Source organism: Sinohyriopsis cumingii, chromosome 2 (genome assembly GCF_028554795.1).
Source record: "Sinohyriopsis cumingii isolate HCF-2022 chromosome 2, ASM2855479v2, whole genome shotgun sequence".
In the NCBI taxonomy this organism is placed as follows: domain Eukaryota; kingdom Metazoa; phylum Mollusca; class Bivalvia; order Unionida; family Unionidae; genus Sinohyriopsis; species Sinohyriopsis cumingii.
Window position 1 is genome coordinate 19,177,872 of NC_142962.1, and position 13,161 is coordinate 19,191,032.

At 31.8% G+C, this 13,161-nt stretch overlaps 1 protein-coding gene across 8 annotated transcripts in view; it reads right to left on the reverse strand.

The window, feature by feature from the left end:
- Window positions 1-13,161, reverse strand: part of LOC149804420 (ryanodine receptor-like) — a 538,410-nt gene that overhangs the window by 191,659 nt on the left and 333,590 nt on the right. For all 8 annotated transcript variants that reach the window (XR_016415653.1, XR_016415652.1, XM_089940121.1 and 5 more), the window contains 4 exons: window positions 12,955-13,089; window positions 11,466-11,531; window positions 5,894-5,969; window positions 3,822-3,945 (listed from right to left, as the gene is read on the reverse strand). Coding sequence is in view for 6 of the 8 variants with exons in the window: in XM_089940121.1 (XP_089796247.1) it covers window positions 3,822-3,945; window positions 5,894-5,969; window positions 11,466-11,531; window positions 12,955-13,089 (401 nt within the window). In the remaining 2 variants the exon portion in view is untranslated. The remainder of the gene's footprint in view (window positions 1-3,821; window positions 3,946-5,893; window positions 5,970-11,465; window positions 11,532-12,954; window positions 13,090-13,161) is intronic.

A 13,161-nucleotide genomic window follows, 5' to 3' on the forward strand; every position in this document is an offset into this window, starting at 1 on the left:
ATGCCTGAGAAAACCAAGCTAAACATAAAACTTTAGCAAAATCAATGGAGCCTTGAATCTAGGTCACAGTGACCTAGTTTTGTCTGGAAGAAGCAGAAATAATCATTGATCCACATAAACATCTGAAGCTATAGGCCTCTGCAGGCAAGGCAACAATATCCAAGAAAAGAGTTAGACACAAGTATATTCAACAAGGAAAGATAATTGATGATGAACAGATGGAAAAGGAGATTAGTAAAAAGATAGACATCAATGACCAATAAGCACAAGTCATCGTCTAATCTGGTAAATATAAAAAAAATGGACTTATACCAGTTTTTGTATGAAAAGAATTACAGCTTTCATTTCCTTAGAGTGAATAAACAATAATTTTAAGTCACAGGATACAAGATAATAAAATGAAAATTTAGAAAGAAAACTAGATTTGTGTCTGAAAACCACATGCTGCAGGACATAAAAAGGTAAAGTCCGAAAAACCAAAAACCCAATCAGTTTTTAAAAAATGGCAAAAAATCTTACTTGTAATCGAAATATAAATCTAATGATGCAAGCCCAACCTAACGTAAGCAGTTTCTACAAGTGTTTACACGGTTCCACAAATAAAATCTTGCTCAAAAGTCAGAAAAACTTAGCAAAATATTTTGCATGAAAAATCTAAATACATCATCAAAATACCAAAAGAAATATGCCAACCAAATATCATTTGTGAAAGTTGATGGTTTATATTTTTATAAACAATCTTGCTAACAAATATGGCACAAAAAAGTTAAGTCCAACACCTCGAGAAAAGTACAATACATGCAAAATCATTCCAATACTATGAAAATCCACACAGTTTATCTACTGTGAAACAGAACCATTTCATTACCGTATTCCTGAAGTCTCTCTTGACATGAAATCTCAATGGAAGCATCACTGAACACAAGCATACAAGTACAATAAAAAAAAAACTAGCACAAACTAAATTAAAAAATTAAGAGAGTACTGCACAGGACAAAACACTGAAATTCGAGACCTTTTAATCAACTTAAAAGTCTGTTCAGCTGTTTAATATTTCTTAATTTTTTTTAAAAATTGTTGTTTACATAAAGTTTCCTTTAACTGGTCAAATAAACTTGTTTCTGCACAAGTATCATCTTATGATTGATCAATCCTGGAAAATCACTGTTACAATTAACTATAACAATGGCTCCTCTGCAATGGAAAATAAAAAACCCAAGTGTTCTGATGTTGCAATGACTGCTCTGCAGTAGAAAATCACTATTAAAATTGGGTGTTCAAATGTAACAACAACTGATCTGCAGTAGAAAATCATTATTAAAATTGGGTGTTCAAATGTAACAACAACTGATCTGCATTAGAAAAGCACTATAAAACTGGGTGTTCAAATGTAACAACTGATCTGCAGTAGATAATCACTCTTAAAATCAGATGCTTAACTGTAATAATGACTTCTTTGCAGCATAAGATTGATCCGAACAAAAAACAGAAAACAAGATGGACCCATATGGTGCACACATAACAAATGAAACAAAAATCAATATTCCAAAATAAAATACACTATCAACATTTTCTTGATATCTTTGAAGATTAGCACACATGACTGGATTTAAAACATAAATCATTAAATCAGTATGACTGCCGCTTCCTTCTTACTGAGTATGCCAAGAGTAATTTATTCTGTATTGAGAAATATTAGTTCATTTATTTAGATCTCATGATGATTAATGATTTCCCATACTCAGAGCATAAATACCTTAAGAGTATGAAATTTTTGGCAATGTCACAATGTTTTCATCAGCGACTAATGTTGATCACGTGACCAAACAAATTTGAACTCGTTAAGATATTTATGCTCTGAGTATGGGAAATCACTAGTGATCACAATACATGCAGTAGTGCTTTATTTGTTACATGTTTAAGCTAGACTTTTGGACTTGAAATCAGCCAATTGGAAAAAATAAGCAAGTGACAGCATGGCCTGCTGTGAAGAAAGCAACAAGGTTATCCAAACGAATTAGTGAATATGGTTAAAATGCATTAATATTCCATCCCACCTCACATGATATCCATCAATTATCAGAAATCATTAAAGAACAGAGAAAAAAGTTATATTATATTATATCATATTATATTATATTATTCGGTACACTATAGTAATAAATGTTGTGAAACCTAGGCACATAAGCAAGGACTAAGCCATTATGTTACAGATAATAATGCACTATCATGAAAGTAAAAATAATTAAAAAAATAAACACTAATAGCCAGCAAAATAAAAGCATGAAAAAGTCTTTCTCTGAATCAGAATATTAGGCTTTACCATTAACAAAAACCATGTAACCTGAAATTAATTTATTCCTACCAGAATTGTGTTATGAAGACAGACATTAAACTTGTACCCTCTTCAAAGAGTGATTTTTAATGTAACACCAAAAAATGTGATATTATTTATAGCAAGACTTTCGACTACTTTGATTCATGATAATGGTAAGTAAAAGTTTACAAGTTACAATCAAGAAAGATATAGAGACACAAGTTTTGTACTTATCTTAATACATGTATATGTATATAAAAAGCCTCCAACACTGGTTACTTGAAAATGAAACAATTACAGGCTATATTGATAGGCTATAAACTGAAGCTTATTTTTAATCAGAAAAGAAACAAACTCTACATATCTTTTTAAACATTCAGGGCTGATTATAATTAAGAAACCAGCCAATTTACCTACCTGTTAAAATATATCAAAGTCAATAAATAAAAAAAACAAGACAATATTTTTTTTAGATCTAGGGTAAATAATGACTGGATTTGAATGAGCGCGATTGTGATTCATACCAAAGAAAAATAATATTTAGCATATATATATCATGATTAAAAAAGAAAACAAAATATGAAAAAAGTGTTGCTCAAATGCAGATAGCAATACTAAAAATGTCACGATTTGACTGATTTTCTTTCAGGAATCTGAAGAATCCCTTTTTATATTTCTGTGCTGACAGCTGAATCTGGATATTCCCTTTTACACTTCAGTGCTAATTGTTTGAACTTTTAAAAAAGTTTATTGTTCTTTTTGGCCTTCAGTGTGTGTCTTGTTTGATACCATTTACAGAAAATACAATATGCAATAGCTTCATCATGCAGGTATTTTGCATGAAAAATATTGGCAGTTTAAAGGGTCTAAGATACTCCTGTAAGGCTAGACTGGTTCATAACAAACTCAACTGAATCTAATATTAAAACCTGATCCTGAACAAGCACAGACTTGCCAATATCTGGATTTTACAACAACAACTGAGTTTTTGTAATCTTTTGTGATAATTCTGCAGGTCTGTAATTTAAGGGTCATTTCAGTAAGACTTAAGTCAAACTGTAAGGGATGTCAAGGTGTAGGAATAGCAGTGATAACAAGATATTAATGATGGCCATATGCATAACAATTAGTGGCCACGTATATATCAAATTAGCATCATTTTCATTCAAGACCATCTACATGCCATAGCCTTGTAGAGGAAACCCATGTCAATATGACCACTTATTCAGAGGTAGCAAAAACAAGATTTTCAAGATGTCTACCATAGCAGCAAATGCTGGATATAAGATTATCACCATTTACATTTACCTCAGGATGAAACTTTACATTTCATGATTTTCCTCCCATTAGATTTGGAAAAGTAGCACTAAAAAGCAACATCTACCTGTTTACTGATAACAGACAGAAGACAGACCATACTAGCAGACAATTTATTCTGTTTCAGCTGTTTCATCCTAGTTTTTATACTTACAAAAAACTACCTTCTCCAAGGAACATTAAATACCTGATAATTCTGAAACCCTGAAACTGGAGGAATTTCAAGAGTTCTTGTGCATGCTCTCTATCCTTCTTCTTCTCTCGATCTGTCAGAATCTCATAGGGAACAAGTTGTGGATGTATACCTCCTCCTAGAGGGTAAAAGAATGGCAACTACTGTATGCAGGTAATAAAAGATCATTGACTTCAGTATTCTTGTATCACAGGTATTGTAGCACATATAATATTAGCAATATGATTAATTCTAAAAAATAAAAAATATTTAAAAAGATATTAAATAACAAGGGACCCCTTTTTTTAATCCCCCTTTACTCAGGAAAGTAAAATATTAAACATGTTGTAGATGTGATCAGATGTACAGATGCACATAGACAGGCACATAGATGCCAAAGTGATTACCATGTTGATCTTCCTCCAAGGTGGGTACAACAAAGATGTTTTACAGTGTATCAACAAGGTAATATTATGTTTATCTTCCACCATGGTGAGTGGGACAAAGATGTTTTACAGTATATCAACAAGGTAATATTATGTTCATCTTCCACCATGGTGAGTGTGACAAAGATGTTTTACAGTATTTCAACAAGGTAATATTATGTTCATCTTCCACCATGGTCAGTGTGACAAAGATGTTTTACAGTATATCAACAAGGTAATATTATGTTCATCTTCCTCCATGGTCAGTGTGACAAAGATGTTTTACAGTATTTCAACAAGGTAATATCATGTTCATCTTCCACCATGGTCAGTGTGACAAAGATGTTTTACAGTATATCAACAAGGTAATATTATGTTCATCTTCCTCCATGGTGAGTGGGACAAAGATGTTTTACAGTATATCAACAAGGTAATATTATGTTCATCTTCCTCCATGGTGAGTATGACAAAGATGTTTTACAGTATATCAACAAGGTAATATCATGTTCATCTTCCACCATGGTCAGTGTGACAAAGATGTTTTACAGTATATCAACAAGGTAATATTATGTTCATCTTCCTCCAAGGTGAGTACAACAAAGATGTTTTACAGTATATCAACAAGGTAATATTATGTTCATCTTCCACCATGGTGAGTGTGACAAAGATGTTTTACAGTATTTCAACAAGGTAATATTATGTTCATCTTCCACCATGGTCAGTGTGACAAAGATGTTTTACAGTATATCAACAAGGTAATATTATGTTCATCTTCCTCCATGGTGAGTGGGACAAAGATGTTTTACAGTATATCAACAAGGTAATATTATGTTCATCTTCCTCCATGGTGAGTATGACAAAGATGTTTTACAGTATATCAACAAGGTAATATCATGTTCATCTTCCACCATGGTCAGTGTGACAAAGATGTTTTACAGTATATCAACAAGGTAATATTATGTTCATCTTCCATCATGGTGATTATGACAAAGATGTTTTACAGTATATCAACAAGGTAATATTATGTTCATCTTCCTCCATGGTGAATGTGACAAAGATGTTTTACAGTATATCAACAAGGTAATATTATGTTCATCTTCCTCCATGGTGATTATGACAAAGATGTTTTACAGTACAAAGATGTTTTAGAGTACAAGAACAGTACAGTTGTAAAACAAGGTAATTTTTCTTTTAAAATGAGATTTAGAGCTATGACCTCATACATTTCAGTCATTAAGATGTAAATGACATTAAATTTAAAATGAGATTCGAATCTATGATCTTACACATTTCAGCCATTAATATGTATATGATATGAAACTTGTTCATTTCATTATCTCTCAAAAAATTCTTCACAATACAAAAATCAACTTTTTCAAATTAGCTGATTTAAAACTGTCAACATTCAAAACAATAATCTGTAAACCCATTCCATTTCAATTCTGCATGCAGTTTGTTAAAGACAAAAAAAATGTACATTAACTGTCTTTCAACTTCAATGCAAATAAGTTTAAATTTTTGCAACTTTAAAACACAATGTCCTTCTCATTGTAAAGATCAATATTATCTGATCAGGCCAATAATATTTTGAACAAAACAAATAAAACAAAGTTTACATTTTATGTGTGCCCAATATTAATTCTTATATTTTGTTAACCTCACCAATGGCCTCCAGTTCTTCCTTCTTGTGCTTGGCCCACAGGTCATGTGCATTTTCTGCCAACTTTTCTCCCATATTCTACAATAACAGATATTTGTGAAATTAATATAAATAGCATATTTTCAGAAAGTAAAAAAAAAATCCTTTTCTTTAAATTTGATGCTACTTTACTACACAGCAAAAAATTATTGCCATCATGATGAATTTAAGAATGCTAAGTAACTATAGTGAAGTAGTGATTAGAATGGGGATATATATATATATATATATATATATATATATATATATATATATATATATATATACACACACACATACATATATATACATACACACACTCACACTCTTTTCACCATCTAAAGTGCTAGCCTTTACTGATCACTGCCATCTCACCTCTGTCAGCAGGGGTTTGCGTCTCAGGATCAGCCAGTATACAGGGCCTTTCATTAGATTTAATGTTGGAGGGTGAGTTGCCTAAGTAGGCAGGGGTTTGGAGGACCTCACCTAACAGGGTTACAAGTTTTTTAAAAGCAGCCAGGTAAATCAATTGGATTCTCACTGATAAGGAAAGCCTAGAATATGGGTATGCTAGAAAGCTTGCCAGTATCTTCCAGTGGGTTGGTGGTTCTTACCAGGGTTCTTCCTCCACCAAATATACTGGCTGCCATGTATAGCTATCAAGTGCTGAAAAATGGTGTAAAACCCAAAACATCAACAACAACTCTTCACCATACATACTTTTAAGCAACGCAGCAAACTGACACTTTTTCAAAGTATTTAAGTTATGTTATGTGCTGTGCAACATCAAGACAAGTTAGCTAAAACAAGTGCTGCCTGTGTATTTCTTTGCTTTGCAAGACAAGGAAAGAGGGCACAAAACTAAGGATTTCACTGACACAGTTAGCAATGATGCATACCGAACAAAATATAAACAGTGATTAAAAAAATCTATAAACGAAAGCATGAAAATAAAGTGTGCTCAACAATCAATCACACTGTATCTGTAACACTAGTTCCAACGAAAATGTACACATCAAGCATAATTTTGAAAACCTGCACAGATTATGATGTCTCTAAAAAAAATGCAAACAGGATCGACACTGATATGTGTTGAATAAGTTTGAAACCTAATGCATTTTCTCTACTGTATTCATATCAAATCAGAATGCTTCATTCCTTGCTAATAAACTCACACAAACTTATGAAACACTGTGAGGTTTATCTCTGGAAATAGTAATAAATGCTCAATGTGTCTCATGGGACTGTTTTTTTCTGGCCAACAATAAAATGCACAAATTGGACATTTTGAGTTCTACATAAGAAACTCAGAATTCAGGCCTGAAAAATTATTCAGTTAAAACTAATACATGTACACTGACCTCACAATGTATAGAAAGTGTACAATGAAACAGGTGTGAAACTGCTTTATGGAATCTCTGTAAACTGCAATCTCACCCCATATGTGGCAAAAAAGCCTCAAATGAGTTTTGCAATATAATCTGATTTCAATGGTAAAGAGGGACCTCCAACAAAGTTAAGTCATTTTCTAACACCCAAAGGAAACAATAAATAATGTAACCCCCATGGTGTTTCAAAAATATGTTCAAAACAATACACTATTGCACAGCAAAAACTGGGAACAACATACAGATCCATCAATCCTTACAATTTAAACAATTACGTTTCAAAACCAGCTTCCCACTACAACACATTTAAATCTCTCCACCCCTACAACTTAAATGACTGTTCCAAAGTCATTTTCCAACAAAATCACATTTAAATCCCTCCATCCCTAAAACTTTAATGATTCTGTTCCAAAGTCAGTTTCAAACTACAGGACATGTAACATGACAATGACATTTTTCCCCTGTATATCAATGATAATAAGATGACGTCTGCATTTCTGACTACATTGGAAGGAAATAAAAACACGGAATCTGATTTGAAGCATATTGTGCATTATACAATGCTTTCAAAACTCACATGAAAGACATAATGAGGAGATACATGTATATATATTTATGGAGATAACTTCTAGAGGTAAGATGAAACAGTGGGTGACAGTACATGTGAATGTCTGACAATAGTTATAAAATATATTTTATGGACTTCTGCAGCATAAACATACACAATATATCTCATTCCACTAACCAAGTAAAACACACAGACAATGGTGATTTTCCTAAGTGCCCAATGGTTGCAACAACCATTCGATGTGGAATTAATTTTTATTTTTTGGCAATTACTTACCATATGTTTACAATCTTTTGTCTATAAAGTACTGCTCAATCAGTTGCAAGAACCATTCACTGTGGCATTCATTTTTTATTTGCTATTACTTTTTAAATCAGTAAACTGACTTGTCAATCTTTCCAGGTAATTTCCATGGTTTTTCCAGGATGAAATTAATTTTTTCAAGGTTCACATATGACCATTTCGGAATGGAATTAAAGAACATTTCTGATTACAAAACATGCATTTTCTAAATCTAAAGATGGTTCTCTTTCAAGACTCTCCAAAACATCTAAGCCAGAAAAGATGATCATGTACAAAACCACAAAATGTATCACATGAAACAAGTTTGAATATATTCCTTTAAATTGGCATGTAAAGTCATTTCAATGAACAAAATAAAAATTCTAACTTTATTTTGCTGGCCTGCATTATGTTGCTAAGTGGGAACAACATAACTGAACATTTGTTTTGTTTCCTTTCATACCTTTAATTCTAAAGAATTCTATAGCAATATATATATATATATATATATATATATATATATATATATATATATATATATATATATATATATATATATATATATATATATATATATATATATATATATATATATATATATATATATATATATATATATATATATGCATCTTATAGAAAGTAAAATTTCCTATTACAGTAAAAAAAACCCACAATAAATGCAAATAATTAGAATCTTGTCTTCCAACAAAGAGAGTGTAACCCTGAATTTATCTGTGCCAATAAAATCCCAAGCAAGATTTATCAAACACACTAATCTCCTTAAGAAGATCTGATTAAAAATCCATCATTTAAAACAACATTTTCAAAAGGGTTGATTTAAATTTTGACAAAAGACCTTCAAAATGATATACTGTTGTATAAACAAGGACTGAATTTTCTGTAAAATCAACTTGGTTTCTTGTAATTCATTAAACCAGTCCCCAAACCTGTATTGATACAGGGGCTATAATAGTTTCTTTTATATATATAATACAAGGGATGACAATTTCTCATTTCAGCTCTGAGATTCAACAATTTAGACTACAAATTTGGAATAAAACAAACAGCAGTATGTTTTCTAATCCAGGTTTTCTCCGAATATTCCCACCCCATTTTTCATACTGGGGACATTTAGGCTGGGGCATGGGGTCATTGCAATTGCATATCGAAAATTTGGAATTTGCTGCCATGGTGCGGTAGCGACACATGGTAGTCACTTACCAGCAGGCCTAGAAAGTTTAAACTTATGTTATATCAATTTATACCTGCATGAAATTGATAGAAAAATTATTTATTTTCTCATTATGTCTTTATTCTGCTGACAGACTAGACTAAACTACGGCATTGATGAAATCTGACCTGGTACTCGCCATTTGCATTACTAGTCACTTCACGAATCTCAAACTCTCAAACGATGACATCAGAAGTCCATTAGTCACATTATATCAACAACAAAGTCCATTTTAATGTTGTTGTAGAGAATTCAATTATATTAAATGAAAGTCTGACACTTTTTGCAAAAACTAGCAATTTGGCCAGTCTGATTTATCAAGCAGAGAGCACATGTCAACGTTGTAGTCCCATGATGCAACAAAACCCCCGAAGTTGTTCTCAGAATATATAAATATGGAAAACTTTGTGTTCTCTCATTTTTGTATTTTGATTACAACCAGTATATGACTTTCATTTAATATTTTTTTTTTCTTTTCTCTACAACATTTGAAAATGTGGGTTTCTAGATTTGTGTACTCATGTGACTGTCAATGCAAATCGCGAGTACCAGGTCATAATTCATCAATTCCAATTTTAATATTCACAATTTCTGAGACAATAAATAGTTTTCATATCCATTTCATGCATGTATCACTCGATCTAACAATGTTTAAAGTCTGCTAGGCCATCAGGTAACGGCTATGCTTTGCCAACACGATGTTTGCCTATTGTGACGCTAGAGTGGTTTTCATAGCTACCATGTAAGGAAAGATACGGATATCAAGCTGACTTTGAAAATAAGTCTACTAGACGAATCTAACCCACTGAGCATTTGGACTGACTCAGCATATATGTTATTTGCAAGCAACCAAATGATACATACTGCACCCTCCGAATATTCTGGTTAGAACTCAATAAATTTAACTCATGATCAGGTTGGTTACAACTCAGTTACGTGACTGTTTCATCAATATTTGCAAAATTCCAATACTTGTCACATTCGGGAATTTTTTTTTATCATTTCTCTGACTTTTTCTCAATTTCCTGATAGCATGGGAACCCTGTTATCAATTAGAACCTGAATTTGATATAAGAGAGTGTGTTATAAGCAAGTCTGCCCATTACTTAAATCCTTATCAATCAGAACCTGAATTTGTTATAAGAAAGTGTGTTATAGCAAGTCTGCCCCGTACTGGAATTCTTATCAATTAGAACCTGAATTTGATATAAGAAAGTGTTATAGCATGTCTGCCCCATACTGGAATTCTTATTAATTAGAACCTGAATTTAATATAAGAAAGAGTGTTATAGCAAGTCTGCCCCGTACTGGAATTCTTATCAATTAGAACCTGAATTTGATATAAGAAAGAGTGTTATAGCAAGTCTGCCCCGTACTGGAATTCTTATCAATTAGAACCTGAATTTGATATAAGAAAGTGTTATAGCATGTCTGCCCCATACTGGAATTCTTATTAATTAGAACCTGAATTTAATATAAGAAAGAGTGTTATAGCAAGTCTGCCCCGTACTGGAATTCTTATCAATTAGAACCTGAATTTGATATAAGAAAGAGTGTTATAGCAAGTCTGCCCCGTACTGGAATTCTTATAAATTTTAACCTGAATTTGGTATAAGAAAGAGTGTTATAGCAAGTTTGAGTGTTATAGCAAGTTTGCCCTGTATTGGAGTTCTTATAAATTAGAACTAACAGATAACTCATACTAATAAAATGTGCAGAAGCTATCAACCAAAGCATAAATAGTGGCACGAGAGATAAACATGATAAAAATAATGAAGAAACTTTTTACAATAAAACAGGAACATTTAATTTTTCTGAAACTTTATATAAAATAAAAATAGAAAATTTTCAATCATCACAAGTCACAAGAGACAATTGGGAGTTCAAAGAACAAGAAGTATATCAGGATATGGTAAGTTTTTAATATTGTTACTGAAGTCTATGTAACAGGTGCTCCAATTACAATTTTTACACCAGCCAGAATGTACCAATATATAATAATGAAATGTACAAAAGGCTCAGTTTCTTACACATGCACTTGGATTTGAATGCAAAATTAAATGCATGCATATACAGAATGTTTTTACCTGCATTTCCCTTGTCAATGTAATATTTCTCAGATCAAATGGTCGTGGACTGTAACCATGGTCATACTGTTTAGAAAAAAAGCTATATGTTACTACAAAAAATAATTTACAAAAAATAGTAAACATTTTAAAGAATATTAAGTACAGTGATGGGAAAAAAATCAAATAACTGATGTTCTTCAAGTGCTTTATGCAGTCACAGTAAAAGAAATGAACAAGACTAAAATGATATCTGTGAACTATTTCTATGTGTAAAACAAACGTGAAGTAAGATTTTTTCTCTCCAACTTTTATTGATCTAGACACATACTGAGATATGGGCCCTGAATTAACCTCTTTCAAAAATGTCATTACAGATAAAAACAACATTATTTCATTAATTATAAATGCCTATATACATAACAAGTTATTCCTTTTTTTACAAATAAATATAGAGAATATTTGTGCTACACGATTCAATATAAAACTGACTGAATCAGACAACTTGAAATTAGTGACTTTTAGTTTTGTCTTGTAAATTACTAACACTTATAAATGAAAAGTTTTAAATAAATATGAATTAAGTTGACGAGTATTATAATTTCAATTTATATTTTTTTATATACAAACATATTAATTCACACAATACAGAAAAGCAGAGAAAGAGCAGGGAAGACAAAACATGAAAGCAGCTGACAATGAAAAATGAAACATAAAAAAGAAATGATTAACACATATTTACATACAATTACCAGGTAGCCGATAGTTTGACTGTTTCACCATTGTGTACAATTATGTTTCCATCACTTGATCATTTTACTGAGCTATGGTTATATTTTTATTGTAAATTCAAAGCTGTCTTATGCATTTTACACTTATTGTATATTACTAAAGTGTAGTTTTAATAAGACAATATATGAAAGCAATAGTGCGCTTGAAAATGGATAACCCAACTTTGAGGTACACTATACAACGTCTAAGAATGGCACTAAAATCACAAACAGTGCTTTTGGTCAGCTTCAAACTCTATCATCCCATTATGAGTCAGCATTTCTAGCATTTTCATGATAAAATACACATTATCCACCTTGTACATAACTTATTTTAATATATTCACATATCAATATTTCTAATTAATAACTGATCTGAAAATTTATCCAATGAAAATCCAATATCCAACATGACACCATTATAATTTCTACTTAGTTGACTGGTTCTTATTCCTTTTATTAGATGGGTCCAAAAGGTCTGGACAGAATAACCACTGTAACCAGTCAACTTACTGATGCAATCTGGTCCACTTTCTTTTCGCCTGCTAAATGATCAAATTTGTGATAAATCATAGATTTTCTTCTGCTAATATACTAAAAAGATGATTTGTTCCAGGTATGAAATGATTATTTTTCAAAAGGTTCCTGAATTTTGAAGAGGGTGCTGGACATATCCAATTGTTGTGAAAACAAAATAAAGGAGAATAGCTGAAGGCTAACAGGGACAAAAGAAGGGTTACCAAGTCTTTTGATAGTCTCCTCTTGAATCCTTCAGTGTTTGCAGCGAGTCGTGTTTGATCCTGATCCACTGTCCAGCCCCAAGCCAGCATGACTCTGAGGGACTCTCGTACTGGCTGCAAGTACCTACTCTTCTCCTGTTAACATTAGAAATGGATTACATGTGTCCATTCAATATCTAAAACAACATTTATTTAAGGTTTTCACTT